Genomic DNA, 26473 nt, shown 5'->3' on the forward strand with positions numbered 1-26473 from the left:
TTGGTATGCGGTGACGGTGTACTATGCCGGGTGCCTTGGTATGCGGTGACGGTGTACTATGCCGGGTGCCTTGGTATGCGGTGACGGTGTACTATGCCGGGTGCCTTGGTATGCGGTGACGGTGTACTATGCCGGGTGCCTTGGTATGCGGTGACGGTGTACTATGCCGGGTGCCTTGGTATGCGGTGATGGTGTACTATGCCGGGTGCCTTGGTATGCGGTGACGGTGTACTATGCCGGGTGCCTTGGTATGCGGTGACGGTGTACTATGCCGGGTGCCTTGGTATGCGGTGACGGTGTACTATGCCGGGTGCCTTGGTATGCGGTGACGGTGTACTATGCCGGGTGCCTTGGTATGCGGTGACGGTGTACTATGCCGGGTGCCTTGGTATGCGGTGACGGTGTACTATGCCGGGTGCCTTGGTATGCGGTGACGGTGTACTATGCCGGGTGCCTTGGTATGCGGTGACGGTGTACTATGCCGGGTGCCTTGGTATGCGGTGACGGTGTACTATGCCGGGTGCCTTGGTATGCGGTGACGGTGTACTATGCCGGGTGCCTTGGTATGCGGTGATGGTGTACTATGCCGGGTGCCTTGGTATGCGGTGACGGTGTACTATGCCGGGTGCCTTGGTATGCGGTGACGGTGTACTATGCCGGGTGCCTTGGTATGCGGTGACGGTGTACTATGCCGGGTGCCTTGGTATGCGGTGATGGTGTACTATGCCGGGTGCCTTGGTATGCGGTGACGGTGTACTATGCCGGGTGCCTTGGTATGCGGTGACGGTGTACTATGCCGGGTGCCTTGGTATGCGGTGACGGTGTACTATGCCGGGTGCCTTGGTATGCGGTGACGGTGTACTATGCCGGGTGCCTTGGTATGCGGTGACGGTGTACTATGCCGGGTGCCTTGGTATGCGGTGACGGTGTACTATGCCGGGTGCCTTGGTATGCGGTGACGGTGTACTATGCCGGGTGCCTTGGTATGCGGTGACGGTGTACTATGCCGGGTGCCTTGGTATGCGGTGACGGTGTACTATGCCGGGTGCCTTGGTATGCGGTGACGGTGTACTATGCCGGGTGCCTTGGTATGCGGTGACGGTGTACTATGCCGGGTGCCTTGGTATGCGGTGACGGTGTACTATGCCGGGTGCCTTGGTATGCGGTGACGGTGTACTATGCCGGGTGCCTTGGTATGCGGTGACGGTGTACTATGCCGGGTGCCTTGGTATGCGGTGACGGTGTACTATGCCGGGTGCCTTGGTATGCGGTGACGGTGTACTATGCCGGGTGCCTTGGTATGCGGTGACGGTGTACTATGCCGGGTGCCTTGGTATGCGGTGACGGTGTACTATGCCGGGTGCCTTGGTATGCGGTGACGGTGTACTATGCCGGGTGCCTTGGTATGCGGTGACTGTGTACTATGCCGGGTGCCTTGGTATGCGGTGACGGTGTACTATGCCGGGTGCCTTGGTATGCGGTGACGGTGTACTATGCCGGGTGCCTTGGTATGCGGTGACTGTGTACTATGCCGGGTGCCTTGGTATGCGGTGACGGTGTACTATGCCGGGTGCCTTGGTATGCGGTGACGGTGTACTATGCCGGGTGCCTTGGTATGCGGTGACGGTGTACTATGCCGGGTGCCTTGGTATGCGGTGACGGTGTACTATGCCGGGTGCCTTGGTATGCGGTGACTGTGTACTATGCCGGGTGCCTTGGTATGCGGTGACTGTGTACTATGCCGGGTGCCTTGGTATGCGGTGACGGTGTACTATGCCGGGTGCCTTGGTATGCGGTGACGGTGTACTATGCCGGGTGCCTTGGTATGCGGTGACGGTGTACTATGCCGGGTGCCTTGGTATGCGGTGACGGTGTACTATGCCGGGTGCCTTGGTATGCGGTGACTGTGTACTATGCCGGGTGCCTTGGTATGCGGTGACTGTGTACTATGCCGGGTGCCTTGGTATGCGGTGACGGTGTACTATGCCGGGTGCCTTGGTATGCGGTGACGGTGTACTATGCCGGGTGCCTTGGTATGCGGTGACGGTGTACTATGCCGGGTGCCTTGGTATGCGGTGACGGTGTACTATGCCGGGTGCCTTGGTATGCGGTGACGGTGTACTATGCCGGGTGCCTTGGTATGCGGTGATGGTGTACTATGCCGGGTGCCTTGGTATGCGGTGACGGTGTACTATGCCGGGTGCCTTGGTATGCGGTGACGGTGTACTATGCCGGGTGCCTTGGTATGCGGTGACTGTGTACTATGCCGGGTGCCTTGGTATGCGGTGACGGTGTACTATGCCGGGTGCCTTGGTATGCGGTGACGGTGTACTATGCCGGGTGCCTTGGTATGCGGTGACTGTGTACTATGCCGGGTGCCTTGGTATGCGGTGACTGTGTACTATGCCGGGTGTCTTGGTATGCGGTGACGGTGTACTATGCCGGGTGCCTTGGTATGCGGTGACGGTGTACTATGCCGGGTGCCTTGGTATGCGGTGACGGTGTACTATGCCGGGTGCCTTGGTATGCGGTGACTGTGTACTATGCCGGGTGCCTTGGTATGCGGTGACGGTGTACTATGCCGGGTGCCTTGGTATGCGGTGACGGTGTACTATGCCGGGTGCCTTGGTATGCGGTGACGGTGTACTATGCCGGGTGCCTTGGTATGCGGTGACTGTGTACTATGCCGGGTGCCTTGGTATGCGGTGACGGTGTACTATGCCGGGTGCCTTGGTATGCGGTGACTGTGTACTATGCCGGGTGCCTTGGTATGCGGTGACGGTGTACTATGCCGGGTGCCTTGGTATGCGGTGACGGTGTACTATGCCGGGTGCCTTGGTATGCGGTGACGGTGTACTATGCCGGGTGCCTTGGTATGCGGTGACTGTGTACTATGCCGGGTGCCTTGGTATGCGGTGACGGTGTACTATGCCGGGTGCCTTGGTATGCGGTGACGGTGTACTATGCCGGGTGCCTTGGTATGCGGTGACGGTGTACTATGCCGGGTGCCTTGGTATGCGGTGACTGTGTACTATGCCGGGTGTCTTGGTATGCGGTGACGGTGTACTATGCCGGGTGCTAGTGCAGTATTGTAGTGGACAAACATGTGTTGCCGTGTTTGTTGCGACAGGAGGGTGCCGAGTTTGGAGGCACTTCTGATGCTATTAATTATATGATCATGATACGCCTAGTAGTGTTGTGTGTCGAGTTTGTTTATGTTACTGACGTGGGATGTTTGGTTGTGCTGCGCTGCTCCCTGCCAGGTTGTGCAAGAAGCCCTGGATGTTGCACGGCAAGGCCGTACCAGCATAGTCATTGCTCACCGCTTGTCCACCATACAGAATGCCGACAAGATTATTGTCCTCGGTGGTGGACAGGTTCTGGAGCAGGGTACACACTCTGAACTGATGGCAAAGGAGGGAGCGTACTACAAACTGAACGCTGCACAAGAGGACAACGAGGGAGCTACGTTGGCTTGATGCACGTGCATGCGTCGAGCAGAGTGGGATTATCTTTCATTGACTTTGCAAGCGCATCCGCATTGGGTTTTGTTGTTTGAAACAGCGGGCAAAGCAATCAGGTGTGTACAGTGTCTAGTAGTCACGTTAGTCGGTACTTACATACTTGAAGTAGCACTTGCATTTATCCTATCAGCATCCCTCTAGTCTAGTGCAAACCAAGCGGGCATAGACAGCATGATACAATGATGTTCTAAATATGATAATACCTCACATGATGGCCTCACTTGAGATATTTCGTTATACCTCCGCACACTGCCTGAAAACGCTACCCGTGGCCGTCAAGTGTGTCAGCCGGTAGAGTACGGTGGAGTCGCAGCGGTGGTGGTGGTAGAAGAAATTTTCTCTTTACCCCTACACTACACGTACCAGGAAAATTGGCTGCTACCCACACTGGAGGTCGCGCATTCTCCAGGGTGGGTGGGGAGCAGCCAATTTTCCTATAAAGTTATCACCCAGGTTGCTACCACCCTCTGTTTCTCGATCATAGTCTTAGACCAGGGAGTCGTATATATACGACTCCCTGTCTTAGACCTTCCCACTATGCCTGCGTGTACGTACCAACATTCCAACATTATTATAATTTATTTATTTTATCCATCACCACCTAATTTTGCGCTCATGCTATGCAATCTCCCCCTTGGCCTTGCAGCCAGTGTTCTGCTGTTTTTTCCATCCCAAGTCACACCAGTGTGTGTGCTTGGAACACCCAGTGTGGCTATGTAGATTCTATTATCAGTTGTCATACTGTTGATTATCGGGTTGACAATAATAGCTAGTGTCAGTCACTCCAACCACTCTTATCTTTATTCTTCACAATATTGTCAATTCTTTTTGTAAAGCTGAGAACCAGCACACTTCATGTTTTTCACTGCCGTAGGTTAGTGCTGGTCCAAGTACACCATGTAGACATCTGTTTTCACTCTCCGGTATTGAGTCTACTATTGGCCTCTATCATTCCGTCTCAAACCGTACCCCGTTTCTGCCACTTTTAGGCACAAAAATCCTGTTCCAACTACAGTGTATGCTAAAGAATATCTTTTAAACACAAGAAGACTTTGTAGTAAGGGGTCGTCCATAAATATCGATGTTTTTTTAGAGAAGATATTCGTTCGTTTGGGGGGGGGGGGGGGAGGGGGTTTGGGCCCTGTTCGTCTCGTCTCTGCAGAAAAAAAATATCGAACTCTATCTATGGACGGGCGCTGTTCGAACATGTAGTTTATGACCTACACAAAGTGAAAGTCAACCTCGTGAGCATAGCCATGGCAAGGTTGTGCGACCGTGGCAACAGAAACCTAGGTGTATGGTGAAATTAGAGTGGCAGCTGGTCACGTTTCATGAGGAAATTGAACTTCATTAAAAAATATCGATCCTTGCATAAACATGTGTATGTTCGTTTTGAGGGGGGAGGGAGGGGGTCTGGGGAGAAATTAACAAATCTCGTCTTGAAAAAAACATCGATATTTACGGACGGCCCCTAATGGGTTTGCTATGAGCAACTAGGGTGATCATGTTGTGTGACTTACAAGTATATAATTCACTTTATGGGGCTCGATATTTGCATGACGTTAACATTATTGGTATAGTCAACAGTTATACTAAGTGTTACATACCTGCACAGGGTGGTTGCACTGCATTCTCCGTTGTGTCGAGCTGGCCCGCCTGACTCTGAGTGTGTCTAGTTTATCCATGCACCGAAGCAGAGCTTTACAGGCGCATACCATTCCGGAGGAGTGGCCCGAGTATCCAACGGACAGACCTCACTGCTTAGCACACCACAACAGGTTCTAGACCACTAGTCCAGTGTGCTTGCCACACTGCTGCAGAATGAGTTGGGAGGAATGTGAGAAACAGGAACAGAATGCTCATATTGTTCCTTGCAGGCATCCATCCAACTCAAGGACATCGCTGTGGCCACTCAGAGAGAAAGAGAACAGCGAATGCACATCATTAGTTTGGTAGCTTAAATTTTCATACAATAGCTTGATTGCCAAAAAGTCAGGTACTTGTACCGGTAGTAAGAAAGAGTACGCAATACTGGAATGGTGTCACTCACCCATATGGCCATGCAGACATCAATGTGTTTAGAACAAACTCACCCCAGACCACAGCACTGCATGTGTGGCAGGCATAATGCCATTCGAATTTAACTATCATCTTCCTTCTCTCCGCCATGGCTAGCTAACACATTGCGGTCATCGCTTTGACTCGCTCCGCAAACCTGCTGGAATAGCAATGTCCAACAAAAATTAATGCAGAAACGACTAGCAAAATGGCATACCGGCATAATTACTGTTCTGTAGAGTTCCTACTCTAACATCCCACTTCAAGTATACAAATCAGGAATAGGAGAATTCGTCATCAAGAAAAAGAAGTACATGAATTATGAAGATGCAGTCACATTTCATAGTCACAAAATTATAATTATGTCAACCGTCAAGCATAATCTATCAGTTCAGTGCGGCAATATGGGGCAGCAAGAGCATGCAATACAGAAAAGAGAGTTGTCGAGTATCAAGCAAGGAAGTACTTGAAGTACAGTATGACACAGAGTGTCCATGTGAATCTAGTGCTGTTGGGCTCGAAGTTGGAGCCATGAGCATGAATTCAGGAAGCGAATGAAGTGTGTGTGTGTGTGTGTGTGTGTGTGTGTGTGTGTGTGTGTGTGTGTGTGTGTGTGTGTGTGTGTGTGTGTGTGTGTGTGAGTGTGTGTGTGTGTCGAATATGCCTGGAATAATCAGGTCATGCTTGAATGGTTCTAAACCATCACAAAGCTGCATCATAACATGTAAAAAGACAGATGAAGATGAGTGCACCAGTAATGAACAACACAATGCTGCAGCATGGAGATTGATGCGGGACCGGAACCAATTAGAAAAGAGTTGCCATAATAATAGTTATAGAAAATCCAAGTATTGTAGCGCGGAAAAGCACGCCTGCCAGTTCGTCCAAAGCATGCAGCGATTATGACTTGTGCCTACTTAATATACTATATTTGTCATTCGGTTTGATTAGTTACCGCCAACGATCCAGGAAGGACGTTGAGCTCAACAAAAGACTAGTTCAACATTGTACAGCCCACATGGACTGAGAAAATGCGGCTTGCTCACCAGTACCTACACGCTGATCGATCACTGCACAACGATAACTGAGATCCATTTAGAAAGGCCCTGCACTGTTGGGAAACAGCCATTCTCATCACAGAACGTATGCTCGTCTGGCAAACCTGGGGCAAAGCACCGAACGTCGAGTCTGAAGTGTGTCACAGTGATCAGTGCTGTCACAGCAATGGCGTGCTTGGTAACGTGTGTACGCGCATCAAGCCAACGTAGCTCCCTCGTTGTCCTCTTGTGCAGCGTTCAGTTTGTAGTACGCTCCCTCCGTTGCCATCAGTTCAGAATGTGTACCCTGCTCCAGAACCTGTCCACCGCCGAGGACAATAATCTTGTTGGCATTCTGTATGGTGGACAAGCGGTGAGCAATGACTATGCTGGTACGACCTTGCCGTGCCACATCCAGGGCTTCTTGGACAACCTGGCAACCGGGAGCAGCGCAGCACAGCACCAGATACATTCAACTCCGAATTGTAAACGAACTGTACACTGGCATTGTCGTGACGAGCACGCCAAGAAATACATGTGTACCCATGCACGCCTGTACCCTAACAGGGCAGTCCAGTAAATTAGACACACAGATTTTCGCAACTCCCAGCAAAGTCTTCTTCTAGTCTGTGTGGATTTTCTCAATGTCACGGGGTAATCTTCGCCTCACCTTTCTTCACATACATAGACTTTCTATTTGCTAGAAACAGAGTTTCGTATATCACTGTATATTATAAATATCAGGCAGGCTTTAGGATTCTAACAAGTGCGGTAATCTTGAGTGAGCTGCCAAATCATGGTATTTGGGAGGTTGCACGTGTCTGTGATAGGCACAGCGAGACACTCTGAGTACGCACCCAGTGTGTGTGTGTGTGTGTGTGTGTGTGTGTGTGTGTGTGTGTGTGTGTGTGTGTGTGTGTGTGTGTGTGTGTGTGTGTTGTTACGGAATCTCAGCCATTCCGCTCCCCGGGACGCAGGACACAAAGGACAAGACTAGTTTGGTTTACAGTATATATTTGACATTACGAAAATCGAGACTAAACTCAAAGGGACGAACAAGAAGACTGACAAAAGGACTCTTGACTACAAAATCGCGCATGCTCATATCGCACATGCACGCGACTAGACAAGACAGTTTGGGAAATGCCATCACACAGGAAAACAACACATCATTTCACAACTGTGTGTGTGTGTGTGTGTGTGTGTGTGTGTGTGTGTGTGTGTGTGTGTGTGTGTGTGTGTGTGTGTGTGTGTGTGTGTGTGTGTGTGTGTGTGTGGTACATGGTGTGTGTTGGGCATTCTTGCACATCCAGTGATACATGCCTGTACTTACTCTTTCACTCTCCGTGTCCAGAGCACTGGTGGCTTCATCCAGCAAGAGAATCTTGGGATTGCGTATCAGTGCTCGGGCAATGGCCACGCGCTGTTTCTGGCCACCGGACAGCTGTGTACCTTTGGCACCTACATTGGTGTCGTAGCCCTGATACACACAAACACACACACACACACACACACACACCTCAGACCTCAGACATGCCCATCGCGGAAGCGATGATAGCGAACAGCTATGTTAGACATAGCAACTTGTGCTAGGATTACACCATTCAACAGCTTGCAAGGCTGATGAATTGACCGCCACTATTTTTAGCCTGGTATCCACCACACACACACACACACACACACACACACACACACACACACACACACACACACACACACACACACACACACACACACACACACACACACACACACACACACACACACACACACACACACACACACACACACACACACACACACACACATGAACCTTAGCAGGCTGTCCAACAGTGTCCCAAGATTGACAGGAAATAGAACATGCCCCTTTGGACAGATTTAAACTATGTTCATCGAGCAAGTAGATCGAAGTGCTATTGCCCCCACGCCCATGCATGTACTCACGTCGGGTAAAGTTGCAATGAAGTCATGGATGTTGGCTTTCTTTGCCATTTCCTGAATGGTCTCCATGCTGATTGGCCCATCACCAAGAGCGCCGTACGCAATGTTGTCCGCAATGCTGGCATCAAACAATATCGGCTCCTGCTGCACAAGACCCATCTGCTGGCGGAGCCATTTCAAGTTCAGCGTGCGAATGTCTTGCCCGTCAAGTGTCTGTAAACACAACAACACAGGTGAATATTAAAAAGAGAATGATACAGCTAGCAAGCTGCACAACTAGAAGTTTACGACTACTCAGGAACATGCATTCTACATGGTTGTGCTGTGAACTTCAATACAAGCAGTAGCAAGCCCATGAAATCTGACACCACACATTCATGTGAAATTGTGAAGTTTTTGTGTGCAACGTACACATGGACAAATCGTGTACATGATGCATGCCGGTCCACTGTCCAGTGATGATATACACAGTTGTGAAATCTTACCACAATGCCAGCCTCCGGGTCATAGAATCTCTCCAGCAGTGACACACTGGTGCTCTTGCCGCAGCCAGACTGCCCTACAAGTGCAATGGTCTGACCGTGGTTGGCTGTGATGGTCGTGTCCTGCAGGACTTCAATGTCTGGACGTGTCGGATAGCGGAATCGGATGTTTGTCAGCTCAATGTTGCCAGCAACTGTGTCCTGCAGGAGAGAATGAACGCACATGGTATACGGTCAAATTCAACACATAGGAAAGTTTTTCATTATTTGGGCCTGAAAGGCGAGTGGTTCTCGGCGCGCGTACGCGTCCCAAATCGCCAGTAGTCACGGAGAACAGCAGCCCCAGAACAACCTCTATCGGTTGGATCAGTGCCCCAGAACAACCTCTATCGGTTGGATCAGTGCCTGCTGAATCACGGGCTTACTGTCAAGCTAGTGTCAACCCATCCACAACACAGCCACCGATCCGCCACAAGCCTGATAGGGAAGTTCACGGCAACATCACCTTACCCAATGTGCCAACTCGCTTTGCTTCCTCCAGCCCACCCCCGCTACGGCTATACAACATACATGCATTTACTACCCTGTGGCAGAACATAGGAACGCCCTTCCATGTGACTGTGGCAAGGCAGTCTCCCGCTTATAGCAGATTTCTCTTGTCAAACAGCAGGCTGGTACATCAAGTAGCACATGGCACATAGAAGATGAGACAGCAACGACATAGCTCGATTGCGACGTACGTTTCGTCCCCGCTGGACTCATCAGGCAATCTTCTTCTTGGATGTCTTCATACGGACAAACAACACCCAAAAACTACTTGTAAGAAGGCAATAGCCTGTTGGGATTCATAAAATCTACTTCCACAGTACTTATACTATCTGGTTTGCGGCACAGGCCCTGCCGCGAAATGTTCCGATGTGCTGTCTCCTCAGAGTTTGCCTCTGTTTGAACCCGATGTACAATGTCAGCGGCTGCTGGGGTGCCAGTTCCTGGAGCCACGTTGTGAATCCTCCCAGTTCTTCTGATCCATTGGCTGCTTTTTTCTAGCGTCTGGATCTTGTCGCTGCCCAGTCTGCTGTTCGTGTTCCTGGCCTAGCCGAGGCTTTCTTCTGGTGTGATGCCACAGTGGAAAGTTTGTGCATCCACCTGAAGAAGGAACCCATCCTCTCAGCCGCCTCAAGAAAGCTATTCCTGTTTCTGGTTTTGTAACATTAGACACCCTTAGCAAACAACGTTATGTTGTAACGGTATTACCGTAAGGGGGAAAATACCGTGATTTGGGCTCAACCTTTAGCAAGATGCACGCTATTTTTAGTACGCTGTTGCCACGAGAATAGCTTTTACTCGCGCGGTACAACCATTTATGTCACCATATACGCGATACAAGGTGAAATGCGTACGGACTATGCAATATTTGGTCAAAAACGTACCGTTGGTCACAACGATAAATCAGCCCCCATAACGTTTTTACGCTGCAGCTTCAACGCTATTTGGGTGATCAAGGTACGAGTACCGTAAACAAATAGTGTTACCGTTGTTTGCTAAGGGTGTCTATTGCTGCTTTCGGGTGATGATCTGCCGCTTTCTGCTCCACCGTTTCTGCCTTTCTACTGATCCTGTTCGTGCTTTGTCTCCGACCCTCCGTCGTTTTGGATGTGTTTGCGTTGCTCCTGATTGACTAGGTGACTACGTACTGGACTACGTACTGGACTGTTGTTATTAGAAGTTAGCACAGTAAACTTTGTTAGGAAGAACACTGATAAGACCTACTTTCACTTTTTCCCGTTTGCAAATTTCCCTCTAACTAAGGAATATTTCCCTTTCGAAGAACTGGTTTTCATAACTCTATTGGGATAAATCACTGTGTATTCGCTGGGTGTAACATAGGGATAAGAGGAACTCCCGTTATTGCAAACAAATACCAATGGTCCATTGGTGCCAGTCCTAAAGAGGCTTGTCTGTATTTGTTTTTTATAGAAGAAAGCACAGAAGCCCTCTATTGGACTGAAACCAACTAATAATATTTCAGAATGCTCTGTCTCCATATCAATGTGTTTGGCCTAACTCTTGACAGCTTTGTTGTAGTGAAATTCATGATTTTGTGATTTTTGTTTTATTATTGGCGTTCACGCATGCGTGAACTGCAGTTTCTACTTGATAAAAACCCTTGTTCCCTCTATGTTCTTCGGCAACTGCGTGGTCTGAGCCATTCTGTAACTTACTGGCATTGATCCCTCCGAGGACAGGGAGTCAATCTCCGGTACTGAATCAATCAAGTGCAGTATTCTGGAAGCGGCGCGTTTCGCTTTTTGCAGATCCGGTGCTAGTCCTGCAGCCTCGCCCAGGGAAATCGAAGCAAAGAGCATAGCACCAAACACCCTGAGGAGAACAAAGGAACAAGGGAACCAACAACAATGACTGAGCACTTGGAGGACCACACATCATACAAAAATGCATAAGAGTGTTAAGGCGGCTGTGCCAAGAAAGGCATCGTATATGCACGTCTTGCCCTACATCGGTCTTAGAGAGCACAATAGCTGCTTGTCACAGACACTATCGTGGACAGATAACCACCACCTAATGACAGTGCCACAGTCATTGCACAAGTTCAATGGATGCTTAATCTTGCAGCATGTGATGTCAAAATGGCTATACAAAACAATGACGACAGAATCATCATCACCACCAACAACGACGACGAAGGCAACCACGACAACAACAACACTTCATCACCACCAACAAGCAATCCATAGTACCGTATTTCCCTGATTATAAGTCGCACTCGATTATAGTCGCACGCCCATTTTCAGGTGTGGGCCATATTGTTTCGACATATTCACTTCAGTAGTAAGTCATGCTTAATGGTAAGTCGCAAGCCCTTTTTTGCTCTTGAAGTTTAGTGTGAAAAGGTGTGAGTTATATTCAGGGAAATACGGTAGGTGAACTAGGTGCAGACCGACTTACTCAAACACATCCTCAAAGCTTTCCCCGTGATTCTTGATGAGATAGCCGCCAAAGCTGAACGTGACGGCGTACAGGAAGAAGAATGTAGCTTCACCGAAGCCAAACGCCAGGCCAACAATGTGCCGATTGCGTTTTGCAGCACTAGACAAGCAAGGGAAAACCAGCAGACAGTAGAGTGGTGTAACCTCAGGCAGACAGCAACACAACACACACTCGTTGTGAATGCTTGCATGGGGGGGGGGAAGAGGAGGAGGAGGAAATTATCCTGGTCCAGAAATTGCAGATAACCAGATCTCACACGATATAGGTGTAATACAAAACAAAAGCAGTGATATCTGAGATAAGTTAGCAAGTATATGTAAAGGAAAGCTATCAGAGGACACCACAACATACGACGCCCCTCAGTTTTGACTTTTGAGTGATGGTCTATTTCAAAAATAGTGCGTTCTGGCCAAAATCCTCCCTGAAGTGACAGCTACTTCTTGAAGTATGTACTTCGACAAAGTGCGGAGAGTAAACTCGGTACCTCTCATCCAACAAGGAGTTTATGGGTTCACCTGTTTTCTCATTGGGTGCTGCAAAGGGGGCAAAAGGTGTCTAAATCATGAAACGTCTGAGCTGGCCATGGCCCCAATGCACTACGTAGTACGTACTGTAAGAGCTCTTCGCAAACGTCTTTGCACTACAATAAGATGTACCCCTTTTTCCGTATTACGAAGACGTTTCCATCAGTTTGAATACCCTAGCCTGTGTCTAGACTTACATGTGGAGTGGCTCCAGGACATCCATGTATCTAGCAACGGCACGGTCTTCAAGTCCAAGCGACGCCACCGTGCGAATATTATCCACATACTCGATAGCCAGCTACAGCAAGAGAATAGCACAGACTGATTGATTGCTTGATCAATGGCTCCTTGATCAATGCATCCTACCACTGCTTGTCCTATCTTTTCGCAAAAGACAAATGCCTTAAAACAGCCTATCAATTATGCAGTCGTTCAATGGAACATCCAGCCCATGCGAATGGTGCAAACTCAGATGGTACATATTTTACCCCAGGGTGACACTACACCGCCACCACTGCTAATAAAATCTGATTCCTAATTTCAAGAGAACAGCGCTCGGTACATGTGCACTGCTGGACTCGTTGACGTCGCACATACTTACGATTGCCGCTAGGCATTCCGAAGAACGTAAACAAAATGAAACGGGATCTATGACCGGGCCTAACCTTTCCAGAGGTGATCTGTTCCGGTCGATTGGCAGCACTGAATCCAGCCAGGGCTTGGTATTGGATTGCTGAGCCGGCAATGATGAACGGCAGCATACCCAGCAGCACCAGTGTCAACTGCCACGAAGCGATAAAACTGATGATGAGAGCGGCAAGCAGAGTGGCAACGAACTGGTTGCCGGACGCCAGCTTGGCACCAGTAGCCTAGCGCAGGACACAAAGCAATACATAACACCATAAGACATACCGTACTTCCGCACATATAAGCGCATGTGCTTATGTCCGGATATAAGCGCACCCCTTAATTATAAGCGCATGTGCTTATATGTGAACACTATTGGTGAAAAGGCGGGAGCGAAATATACCACTAAGTAGTGTGATGACACCATTGTTTAGGACACAGACAAACCTGTATTGCGCATATAAGCGCATGGGCTTCTACCCGAACATGTTTACACAGCCAAAGATCTTTTTTGCAGCAAATTTTCGCTTATAAGGGGCCGTCCGTAAATATCGAACTTTTTTCACCAAACGAATTATTTTAGTTTAGACCCAACCCCTCCCTCCCTCCCCCTCAGAACGTAAAAAATGTTGACATACATGCATATACAACAGCCATGTACTTCGAAGTACATGAATCAATGTTTTCTGAAACGAAATTGGTCAACCCCCTCCCACCCCATAACGAAATTATTTCGTTTTGTGAAAAATGTTCGATATTTACGGACGGCCCCTAAGCGCATGCGCTTATATGTGGGGAAGTACGGTAGTATTATAATAGCGCCCCTAGAGAGGCTTTTAGCCTTTGGGGAATCCTTAGAATTATCTATCACTATAGCCCCAATAATGGGCAACTGCCTGTACAATCTCTATCAAGTGCTACAACGACGGCAGAGTTTCACACCACGTGACATGGTTCTACAGGTCACGCTGGCAAGCAGTGCAAAGTGATCACAAGAGAGCTGTGCCCAAAGCTGGGCTGCATACTAACTTACCCTGTAGCTTCCATGCACACTGGGTGCGAATGGTGTGTACGGGTTTGTCAAGTGATGTGAAGTTCTGCCGCCAACCCCATAGACAGAGCTGCACACTCTTGGGGGTTATGTGCTCTTGGTCATACTAAGAAACAGTCGCAGCCAACCATGCCTTGTAGGAAACACTAGGCACACTACAATCTGGAATGACAATGCCCTTATGCTGTTCATCCACTGTAGCTCATTTGATCTTTCAGCTGTAAAGCTGTGTTCACAACTGGCGCGTGTACGCGTGAAACCACGCGCTTGTGCGTATTTTTTCTGGCTTTTGGGGCGCCATGCGTACGGAAACGCGCCGAAATGAAATTCCAACATGTTGGAATTTTCAGCGCGTATCAGGTGCGTACCAGCGTACATGCCAGTCACTCTGACTGGCGGGGTCAAAAAATTAGTACTCGAAGGTGTCGCACGCGCTAAATACGACTCGGATTGTTGTTTTTTGTGAAAGGCTGAGCGCGCGTTTGGGCACGCATGAACCGCACGCGTACCGCGTCCACGCGTACCGCGTCTACGCGCCAGTTGTGAACACAGCTTTACACTACTGTAAGTGTAGCCCAAAAAGTATGCATGGCTTACGTTGCGGATGTGGGGTTCTGTTTGGACATAAGGGAGACACTATAGAGACTCGATGATTCAGCACTGATAACTTAAACTACACTCAACATTGCACTAAAGTGATGAAGAGTGACTAGTGCTGCATGACATTGGTTCTGTCCACGGACAGCTGCAGAGAGACGATGGGCCCCTGCGCAATAATTGCACGGCAGAACACGTCCTTTCTTGCTACCCAAATGATCAATCCACCCTGTGCGCGCAGTGCAGCGACGTCTTCAGTGAGGACAGAGCAACACTGCGAATCTGCGTACAGATACTAAGCATGTTTAGCTCAACTGACTAAGAAGTTCTCAGTGATCACAGTGACACACTGTACACAGCTCAGACATGCAGATCACTGAGTACAGATAGGGTTAGACTTACTCCCTGGATTAGAGCTGCATCAGCTGACAGCTGAGTAGCTAATGCCCCGGTGCTGTGCTTCTTCTCATCAAAGAATCCAATATTCTGCACACGTAGTACAATGACAAAAGCGAAACATAGAAATTTTAGAAGGGGAGGGGGGGGTAGAACAGATATTTCCCCCCACTCCCACCTGCCCTGCAATTCGAATCATGTACTGTAAAGTACCATTGACCTGCCATCCATGACGTATTTCCGGCTGGTTTTACAGCAGGGGGTAGGCAGGCCATACTGGATTGTGTATACTTCAGAAGCAGTTTTATCCAGCGGAATGTCTGCATTGCATCACGGGTTGCATACAGCAATGCATACACCAGTTCAACATTGTATTTTGATAAATACGCTAAGATTGCATCACACACTTTTGAAATTGCAAGATTGCATCACAAGTACAAAAAATGGATGGGGGGGGGGGTAAATTAAATTTTGAGACGGGGAGAGGGACGAGGCAGCGGTACTTCATTATACCAAGAGTACATAAACCAGAGTGTGCAACTGTGCATATCAGATCTGAAACAGCGCAGTTCGTGCACTACGTCACCCTGATGAGGTCAGCCAAGCCGCGACTTGCGTACAGCTCAAATTTTCATGTTTCACAGTCCGGAAATCAGCCAAGTAATAGTTCGCATGGTTTGGACGTCCTGTTTTAGGATTTCGGTGTTTTGTGTGACTGCGTACGCTGTGTACATGCGCTGGCAAGTAAATTCACCATGCTACTCGTGTCAAAAAACCGAAATCAGGACAAACTCAGTGACCTGCACCACCGTGACTGGTTACGCAACTATTCACCGTACCTGTGGCTTACCATGCCGTCAGAAGTGACGTACTGCACGAATTACGCTCCCACAGGAACCATCCCGAGTTGCACACTCTGGTTTATGTACTCTTGATTATACTGATAGGCACACACGCAAACAGACCAGAATGGAGCACGAGAGAAAGAGAGGGGGGGGGGGGGGGGGCAGGAGAAAACTCAGCCACTGGGACGCTGGGACCATTTGGCTGATTTCTGATCAGGCGTGTTGCACCGTTGTGAGTGATAGGCATGACCGCGCCTTACCTTTCTAAGCATTGCTGTGAATGCCATGCTCCTCATGCGCTTTGTCAACGCCTCACCAGATATGGCAAACGTGAGGTACTGGACAAGGGAAGAGAATAAGAATCGTGTGACAAGTACAAGGTGAGCTTAAAGAGTGTTTGTTTGATAGTGACATCAATTCAAATGCAGTACAGTTGGGTCCCGAAGAATTGAGGGGTCAGCCTCGCAGCCTGGACCGTTCTTATTTTTCATGTACAGCAGCCTCTGTGCAGTAGAGTCACCTTGCATATACCTGCTGTGCTGTGCTTGGTGGAATTCTAGCCTGTCCGTTCTTCGGCGCCCGACAGTGCTGTGAGGCGACTATTAGCCAACCCCACCCCGTGTTCTGCATGTAATATTCTACAAACTCATAATTTCTCATAATTTTTCACAAAACGCGGCATATTTTCTATAAATTCATAAAATGTATGTCTGTCATACCCTAGATATTAGGTTAGTCTTCATCATTAGCCATCCATGCAATTTCTTCATCATTTCTAGGAACTGGCCCCTGGCCGGTGAGAAGGCACCCTTGCCTGTTAATCTGATGAAGTAAAATAAAACAACAACAACAACAACCCGGTGCCCTGACTATTGCACCTTCTGCTTGGAAAGACACATCGGAAGTTTCAGATCCACAGCTGTCGAATAAAATAGGGTCAAATTGCAAGAGAGGTGGGCTGAAGTGCTACAATTCCTCAGCACTTCTAACACATTCTGGCTACGGCACATCCCAGTATACACAAGACACAGAGCACCACACACATCCCTTTACATGTACAGCACTGTCGGGTAGCGCCGAAGAACAACCAGGCTAGAATTTCATCAAGCACAGCATACCAATGCATACATGATGACTCAACTGCGCATAGACTGCAATACAAGAAACTAAGAACGGTCCAGGCTAGGAGGCTGCCTCCCCCCCCCCCCCAGTTCTTCGGCGACCGGCAGTACTGTATACGTTAGCCTGGCACATCTCAGTACATGTACACCTTGGCTTGGCTTGGGTACTAGTCAAACTGACCTGCAAGACAATGACGATTAGCGAGGCCAAACCTAGCGCAGCAAATATGCCTGACCACAAGCCAGCCTCTCGCTTGTACGCGTCTTCCATGCTCGGATTACCGACGAAGCGGAATATCTGCAAATCGAACACACGATGAGGAGGTGATCGACACATTGAGATCACAGATAACTTAGTAGTGGGAGGTAAGTAAAGCAACGTCAGGAACAGGGGAAGAGACAGAAGAGCAGGATACAAAGTTCACATGTTATTGTTACGCAAGTCTGTTTGTAAGCATGGCATATGCTGTACATTTGTAACCACCTATTTTCTTCCGGATGGCGAGGGATCCGGATAAACGAGGACCGGATAAGCGAGGTCTGACTGTACTCTGAAGTGCATTTCTGGCCAAATAAATAAGGGACTCCCTCATAGCGAGCCATACCGCGTCCAGGACCCCGTGCAGTATCAGCCTGCATGCAAACCTACATGGCAGTATGCCCACGGCTAGTTGTTCACGCAAGCATGGTGCGAGGGTCGGGTCTTTACCCGCAAGTAGCCCTATTGACTTACGTTCAGGATCTTAGAGAACACGATACCAAACAGCGGGAATAGTACACCGTTGGCCATGGCACAAAGAGATCCGAGCGCCATCCAGGGAAACTCCGGTCGGTTGTAGCTAAACAGTCGAAACGTTGACACCTCCGGGTACTCCTCGTCGTCATCTTCATTATCATCATCTTCTTTACCCTAGAGTTGGAAGACAGTGAGTAAGGAATTCACATAACAAGTTATAGGTAGCAGTGGTGAGGTTTCCTGCAGCTTCATTCATAGGAATGAAAAGGTTTCAGAGCAGACCCGCTCTCTTCCCGTTCACTCTGCAATCTCGAACTCGTTTCTCAATCAATTACAACAAGTGATGGGTACCATCATAACAAGCAGAACTTCTCCTCTAGACAAGATTGGTAAGGATTGCTGAATGACATCAACAGCATGCACACTCGTTACTCAAGGAGATTCCGTTCCCACAACAACACGAGACAATTCACAACTTTGCGACCCCAATGAATATAATTGTGACCAAAGCTGGTGCAGCTCTTCTACTAGCTCTCAACAACTCCACCATGCTCAATCACAACATTGGGGTGCTCGGTAGAATCCGACCCAAAGAGCATATTTGGCGCCCTCAACTTGCACGGCCATTGATACCCAGGAAGAGGTGCGGATGCGACTGGACATACACATGTCCACGTAGAGCGATGTTATCGGAACTGGTCCAAGGCGTCAGTTTTGCACTTCGGGTCGGAATTCAGTGAGCACAACTGTACATGCAGAATGACGTCTCTGCAGTAGAGAGTACTCAGCAACTGATACAGAGCATCCTCACATGCATAACAGACAGTTCATACAGCCTTTACAACAGAATCATAGCTAATTAATACACAATACATGCAACACATACACCAAGAAGCCACTCACACTTTTACCAGCAGATCCTGCCATGGACTTCTGCTGCTCAGATAGTGGCTTGGAAAGCTGTCGGTGCACCTTGGTCTTGCCGGAGTTCTGTCTGACCATATCGCCATTGACACCATCACCAGATGTCTTAGTAAGAGCACAAGGCAGTAGATCTGAATGTCAAAAGAAACATCAACCGCCACCAACAGGTTATCGGGCTACGCTGCAAACACAGCTTCCTGGGGTAACTCAGTCGGGCTAAACCCGGTGGTTACAGAAATGCAAGGAGTACGATTCAATTGTAGGGAACATATTCCCTGTGGTATCCAGACAGTTGATATGCAAACGAATTAAAGAATTCTGCATGTGTATTGGCAACCAGGAGTCCATACCTGCCAAGTATCCCGATTTTTTTCGGGACTATCCCGCATTTTTGGATGACTTTCCGAAATCCCGAAATTCTTCTCGATTATCCCGCATTTTTGGATGACTTTCCGAAATCCCGAAATTCTTCTCGATTATCCCAAAAAATTGAAAAAATGATATGAACTGCAGTTTTGGCGATTTTCTGGCATACTGCATGCGGTTGAGCATGGCTATCCCGGAGCTTGGCCGCGTGACATGACAGGACACCTATCTAGTTCGTGAATCTCTTACCAAGTCCCGAAAGAAGACTTGGGGTGACGGAAAAAAAGCCTATACTAGTAGTCTGTGAGACAGTGATCAGCGCAAACTGCACAGCTACACTACATGTACAAAGGTGGCACAAAAGTGCACAGTTGCTGTCAAGAAATCACAGTACAGGTGATGCAAGGGTTCATGGGTGTTACAGATGGTGCTTATGAGTGCTGCAAATGGTGCAAGGGTTCAGCAGTGCACATGTAGAGACCTATCGCGAAGCGCGAAAGTCGCTACCACTAATCCCTACTACATCTCCCTGCTTTTTTTATACCTTCCCACAGTAGAGGAAGCACACTTTCCATGCCTATACCACAGGAGCCCGCTCCCCTCTCCCAGTGTTTCTTCAGTTCAGTCCAGTCCAGAAACGGAGTAGAGCGTAGTAGCCACTAGCATTTGCCCTTGTAGCAAACCAAGGGATGCCGTCTTCGCCCCCTGCAAAGAAGAGGCATGTTTCCAGCAAGTATCAGGCCGAGTGGCGTAGATATACAAGTAAAATGTCTTCAAGTAAGAAGGGCCGTTATTTGCCTTGTGTACGATCTGTAATACCGGTTTAAACATCGCAGGTGGCGGCGTCTTCGATGTGAAGCGGCACTGCAATGGATCTAAGCACAAGAAGCAACTCCAGGCGGCTATCGCACAACCAAATATTTCTTCGGCGTTCAATCAAGGCACAAAGGATCCCTTGATCGAGAAAGTCATGAAGTCGGAATTGTACTTCGCTAAGTACTTAGTTTATTGCAGAGCATCTCCTAACAGTGTATGCTGGACGCCAACAGCCAACACCACCGATCGAAGTCACCTGCGACAGAACACCCCTTCCGGAAGCCTCCTCAATCAAGTATCTCGGAGTGACCGTGGACAACACTTTGACATTCAAGGAGCACATTGATAGAGTGGCAGCCAAGATGGCTCAGGAGATCGGAGATATCTGGCGCACACGCTGCTGCCTCAGTTAAGCTGCAAGGGCACGGTACATCACCTCCGTAGTACTGCCAGACGCCCTATACACCTTGCCCTCTTCCAGTGGCTCACTGTCGAGTGCTCAGACCAGGAGGCTGCAGGTTCTGCTGAATCGAGCAGTCCGCACCGTCTATGGTGTACCCATGCGACACTCAGTTGAACCTCTGCTGACCCGGCTGGGAGTTTTCCAGGTGTCAGAGCACTTCCCCCAGAACACCTTAGCGCTTGTGTGGAAGAGCCTACACGGTGAGACATTGCAGTCCGTCACGCAACTACTGACTCCACAAATGACCAGAGAAACCCGCGTTCAGCAGCAGAAAGGACTCAGTCTTCCAGTTGCAAGAACAAACGCTGGCAAGTTGAGTTATGCCTTCAACGCTACAGGTAAATGGAACAGATTACCTGGAGACGTCCGCTCCAGCACAACGCTGGAGACCTTCAAAGCTGCAGCAGTACCTTACGCAATTGGTCATTGACTGTGCCTGTCATATTCCTTGCTAAATACCTGCAACAGTAGCTAATGCCATGTTTGACAATGGATCCGTACTATTGATCTCCAGCTGACTATCATTTCCAGTGCATACACTTTTTTTCTTCCCTCTTCGCTACCTTGTTATTGGGAAGAAATTCCCGTTTGGATTTTGCGAAGTAAACAAAGTCACAAAAAAACAAAAAAGAACAATGTAAGGTCATGATTATTGCTCTGGTTTCAAAGGAGGACAGTTTGGTAGTAAGAACTGAATTTACTTACCAGCATCTTCTTCAGTGCTCTTCTCAGTATCAGCAACAGCAGCCTACAGACAAAAGTAGCAACGGGGGCAGTGGCAACCAACAGCAACCAGCAGCAGCAGCAGCAGCAGCAGCAGCAGCAGCAGCAACAACAACAACAACAACAACAACAACAACAACAACAACAACAACAACAACAACAACAACAACAACAACAACAACAACAACAGCAGCAGCAGCAGCAGCACCACCACCACCAGCAGCACCAGCATCACCACCAGCAGCAACAACAACAGAGCAGCGACATCTTGTTGTAGAGGCACGTGGCAAAAAGTATAGAATCATACATGGAAAAGGGCATGGCCGGTGAGTCAGGCATGCGGCTACAGGTCGTGGGCTGCATTTTAATGGAAACCCTGTAGTGATTATTATTTGGTTGGAGACTTGCAAGCATGTCACGAATCACGACAGCTGTCTATGGCTGGGGATGCAGCCAAAAGCCTCTCAGTCACGAGTCAGCAGCGACTGACAGTGCTACTCGACAACAAGTGCCCTTCCAGCTTACTCCAAGAAATACCTCCGTCTGGGAACATAATTGTCTGGGAAAGATTTCGCAAGGTATTAGAAACGGACTCAGGAAATAGACGCATTTCATTGCTCTTCTGGCTCATCGAAGCCGAAATCTGCTTGTAACAGGGACAGTAGGGCTTGAAGCTTCAGGGGCAATAGTTATTAACTAGCCAGTGCTGGAGGGTGTCGTGGGGGCCACCGCTCTATTTCCCGCTCTGACAATCATAAGCAGGAGGGACATTTCTCCTCAAGCTCCAGTTCAAAGAACGGGTAAGGAGGCAATCGTCCTTTCAGGAGTGCGGCCGGGGGTCATTGATGACACTGCCTTAGGATAGTCCACATACCCAGCTTGATCACCATCTATGAAGCCATCTATGCCCACACTACGAGCTAAAATGCACGCTGCTAGTGCCACCGCTCGATCGGTCGTCAGCATCCACCGTTCGGCATTTTTAATTTGCTGCCGGTGGACGTAGGCCTGTGCTGTGTACAGACTGCGACAAGTCTGTTTGCGGCAATAGTTCTTCAGCAGACGTAGCTACAGTGCTGCTCAGTGAAACTCCGGTTCGCTGCTCTCTGACACTGACCAGATGATGCCAGTCACCAAAGCTGATGAGTTCACACGCAAAACTCTTCGTGCCCTCACTGGTCACCAGCGCACTTGAGAAGCTGATTGAACTACAGGAAGCACAGAAGTCATCGCCAATCTTCCTGCACTGTGGTAAGTGCCAGCTCTTCCCAGAGACGCTTTTCTGGTGCCTATCGATCCGCTGCCTGGAGCGCCGTTGTCCACACCAGAGGACCCATTTCTCTACCACACCGCAGCACAGATTCTCTGCTACGACAGCTTCTATGTCTACGTCCGCCTTTTCCAGAATGGTGTGCGGGTGTAAGATATAGTGTGCTGTATGACCAGGCCGGTTTGCACTTCTTGCATCACTGTTTGAACACAAGTACATTTACTTATTGTTTCTGCATGCCTGATCGCGTATCAGTGTCAGAGAAACATTAATCTATTATACCCATCAAATTTTTTAATAATTTTTTTATACCAATTTGTCGTAAGGAATTGGCAAATTAGTAAAGCGGGTGAATGTTGAGCTTCCAGACGGTGATGTGAGCTTCATTGGTGTTCAAGATGAGGATGACGAAAACCCAACCAGCATCCGGAAAATGTGCGCAGACCTCCTGCCCTTCCTGGAAATTTCGCTCCAGGACTTAAAGACCAACAGCCTCGACCACATCGAGATTCAGAAGGCAGTCATTTGCCGCTGCTCGGGGAAAAAGAAACAAACGGCATACCACACCCGACTACGCTGAGCTGGGGTGTGTGTGCACTTCATCCCACTCATTGACAACAAGGTGCCACGCTGCCCAAGAGGAAGTGTTCCTCAGCATGAGACAGCGCTGGGAAAGATCTGGCCCATCGCCATGACCAAGAAACTGGTAGGTGAATTTAGATGCATATCAGTTCGTGCATGTACAACCATGCATGCATAGTCGAAGTAATAGTTATTGCTCCAGTTGAAGCTTGCAAAAAAGAAACTTTATTCTGACAGACCCAGCGTCGACTCAGTGTTAGATTACCAACACGGACTTCCAGAGGCGGATAAGAAAAAGTACAACGAGGTTGTCAAAGCCTTCGACTCCTACATCCGCCCTTCCACCAATGTTGTCCATGAGTGGGCCCAGTTCGAACAGCTGGTTCAAAACCCGGCCAAACAGTAGAGGAATTTGTACAAGCACTCTACAAAGCTGCTGAACATTGTGAGTTTGCCGACTTAAAGGATGATTGTATCCGAGATCGCTTAATTGCCTGCATGCAGGACAAGCAGGTGAGTCGTGAGTTGCAAATGAAGTACGAACTCAAACTCTTGGCAAGGCTGTTGCTTTCGCACGGCAAGCCAAAACTGTGCAGCAACAGGTTGCGTTCCAGTCTCGTAGTGGCTTGGTCGCTGCAAGTTCGGTTTCCGACGATGGCTCAGTCTCAGCTGTCCGGTAGCACCATGGTAAGCCGAAGAGCAAGCCGCACGGTAGCTCCAAACCTGCAGCCACACCACCGACGAACCTATCAAAGTGCCGGAAGGCTGTGGTGGCAGTCAACACTCTCACCATGATCAGTGCCCAGCCAGAGGCCAGTGCTGCAAAGCCTGTGGGAAACGCAACCACTTTGCCCGAGTCTGCAGCTCGATGTTGTTCAGCTCTGCCATCACGAAAGACTCGGATTCTTTATTTGTTGGCTCCACGACGTACACACCTTTAAGTGAATCACCCAATTCACCCTGGTTGGCTGATTTATGCGGCCATAAACCGATCGTTCTGGGTGCTCGCTGTGCCCGTATATAGACCTTTTGCGCGTTGTACAGATGTACGAAGTTCAGTACTAGGGCGTAAGTTTGTACAGACCCGATTGGGTGTTCATTGTGTGCTATGCATGCGTATTTGACCAATTTTAGCCTCATAATCAATGGCAAACAATCCCTTTTCCAGCTTCTTCACTTTGGTTAGAACTAACGACTAGCTAGGTCTTTGGCAGAAAAAGGTTTTCGTTTCAAATGCCTTCAGGGCCCATTTCTTAGTGGAAATAGCAGAAAACGCAATAGGGTCCTGCACATTCAACACCCTACCGGGTCTACGGGATTCTACGGGAATCCGTGCATCTGTACAACGCGCACAAGGCTTATTGCATTTTGTGTGACAAGGCAATAGTGGGATATGGAGAAAAAAGGCGAACTGTTTGTTTCCCTGCCCCCCTTCCCCCCCTTCTCTCTCCCACCCCTACATTTTCGCACACACACACACACACAACACACACACACACACACACACACACACACACACACACACACACACAACACACACACACACACACACACACACACACACACACACACACACACACACACACACACACACACACACCATACCATACCATACCTGCATAGTAACAAGAGCATGGTACAAGCCGTCCTCTTTCTCCATCAGTTCACGATGTGTGCCCATCTCCGTCACCTTTCCGTCTTCCACTGCTACAATGCAGTCAGCATTCTGAATAGTGGATAAGCGGTGAGCTATGACGATAGTTGTTCTCCCAGCACGTGCCTACCATACAGTGAGGTATGATGGGAAAACACGAAAGAAAGGGCAAACGCTTGGACATCTACTGATATTGACGTATCCGGATCCGTACCCAGACCCTGTGCTCTGCATGGCTGAATTCTATGGACGGGATGAGGCGACTCATGAGCCATACATAACGTACATACATGGCTATGTAGCCACACAGGATGCATACACAGTGTACCTGGTTACGTACTAGATATACAGAATGCACATACTGTAAGTAAAAGTGGGGAGGCTTCCTGCAGTTTCATAAGCAGTTAAGTAGTAGAGCCCACACGCTCTCTTCCATTAACACTGCAATAGTTCTACTCATTTCACAATAATATTATTACAATGTTTCGGCAAATTGCCTTCATCAGGTTCACACATACTGTTAGTCAACAAATATTTATATTTAAATGACGGGCACAGTGTGCACACTGTGCACATTATCAGAGTCACAAAGCGAATGGAGGAGGGAGCAGAGTTGGAGCTCTTTTCTTCTTCTTTTTTTCTTTCTTTTCTTTAGTTCATAGCCTGTCCACTCCCAGTGGGTAAGGCACCGGTGACTTGCCGTAATCCTAGACAAAATGTAAATCTCTGCACCGTAGTAACGCACATATAGGCGCATGTGCCCTGTATTCGGATATAAGCGCACTCTCACTTATAAGCGCGTGCTCTTCTAGGCGAAGCACTACCAAAATGCTCACTTTGACACAATCACGGATAAAAGTCTGAAAAAACAGCATACAGGAACCATGATCATATGAAACTGACACTACAAAACTTAGCCAAACACAAAGACTGTGGCAAACAAACTCTGATCGCGCATGCGCGTTTAGGTGAAACATTTTCATTTTTGAAAATTGGATTTGTGGCAAAAATTCACTTATAAGCGCATGTGCTTATTGCATTACTACGGTACGTCGCTAGCAATTCCCGCTCAGACTTACTGCATCAAGAGCGGCCTGCACAGTGCGTTCACTCTCCGTGTCCAGTGCACTGGTGGCCTCGTCCAGTAAGAGAATCTTAGGATTGCGGATCAGAGCGCGGGCGATGGCAATGCGCTGCTTCTGACCACCGGACATTTGAGCACCACGCTCACCGACTTGTGTTTCATAACCCTGATAGCATGGAAAAGAGAAAACCAGCACAAAAAATACCCGGATGATTGAAAAAAAGGAAAAAAAGGAGAAGAACCTGTCTCCTTTCTTGAGTGTAGTGTTGCTCAAGCTCACCTAATTGTGATCCTATGGACAATAACAGCAGCAGTGATGATGACTCTGAAGCCATAGAGGTGGCGTCGACATTGAAGATGATTCAAACAGCAGTGAATGTATGCATGCCCATCGGCTTGCATTTTTTTATCACATCATCAAGTGTAGATTGTAGAATGGGACAATCCATGTCTCGTTCAAATGCAGGAGTATGATACTTCTTATATCTGATTTTCATGAATTGCCACATGTGTGGAGAAAGGTGTTGATGAGTCTAAAACCTCCGAAAGTCATCACTTATCCTCATGTCATTTGCTGTCTGCTGTATCCAGCCAGGGCTTTGAATCTGCCCGGCATCAACAGCATAATTAAATCACAGCCGGTGCA

The 26473-nt window shown here is 48.6% G+C and overlaps 2 protein-coding genes across 3 annotated transcripts in view; one reads left to right on the forward strand and one right to left on the reverse strand.

The window, feature by feature from the left end:
- The window catches only part of LOC135817286 (ATP-dependent translocase ABCB1-like), a 30996-nt gene extending 26424 nt beyond the window's left edge, over positions 1–4572 (forward strand). Inside the window, exon 27 of the mRNA XM_065330443.1 lies at positions 3264–4572. Within this exon, the coding sequence (XP_065186515.1) occupies positions 3264–3479 (216 nt within the window). The 3' untranslated portion in view covers positions 3480–4572. The remainder of the gene's footprint in view (positions 1–3263) is intronic.
- Positions 4573–5012: 440 nt separating this feature from the next.
- LOC135817287 (phosphatidylcholine translocator ABCB4-like) overlaps positions 5013–26473 on the reverse strand; it is a 35162-nt gene continuing 13701 nt past the window's right edge. For both annotated transcript variants that reach the window (XM_065330444.1, XM_065330445.1), the window contains 16 exons: positions 25823–25993; positions 24705–24869; positions 21220–21262; positions 18849–19000; positions 17943–18119; positions 17391–17507; positions 16349–16426; positions 15250–15333; positions 13238–13441; positions 12770–12870; positions 12007–12147; positions 11265–11421; positions 9046–9243; positions 8564–8773; positions 7953–8099; positions 5013–7052 (listed from right to left, as the gene is read on the reverse strand). In XM_065330444.1, coding sequence (XP_065186516.1) covers positions 6837–7052; positions 7953–8099; positions 8564–8773; positions 9046–9243; positions 11265–11421; positions 12007–12147; positions 12770–12870; positions 13238–13441; positions 15250–15333; positions 16349–16426; positions 17391–17507; positions 17943–18119; positions 18849–19000; positions 21220–21262; positions 24705–24869; positions 25823–25993 — 2361 coding nt within the window. In that variant the 3' untranslated portion in view covers positions 5013–6836. The remainder of the gene's footprint in view (positions 7053–7952; positions 8100–8563; positions 8774–9045; positions 9244–11264; positions 11422–12006; positions 12148–12769; positions 12871–13237; positions 13442–15249; positions 15334–16348; positions 16427–17390; positions 17508–17942; positions 18120–18848; positions 19001–21219; positions 21263–24704; positions 24870–25822; positions 25994–26473) is intronic.

This window comes from Sycon ciliatum, chromosome 5, assembly GCF_964019385.1.
Source record: "Sycon ciliatum chromosome 5, ocSycCili1.1, whole genome shotgun sequence".
NCBI classification, from domain to species: domain Eukaryota; kingdom Metazoa; phylum Porifera; class Calcarea; order Leucosolenida; family Sycettidae; genus Sycon; species Sycon ciliatum.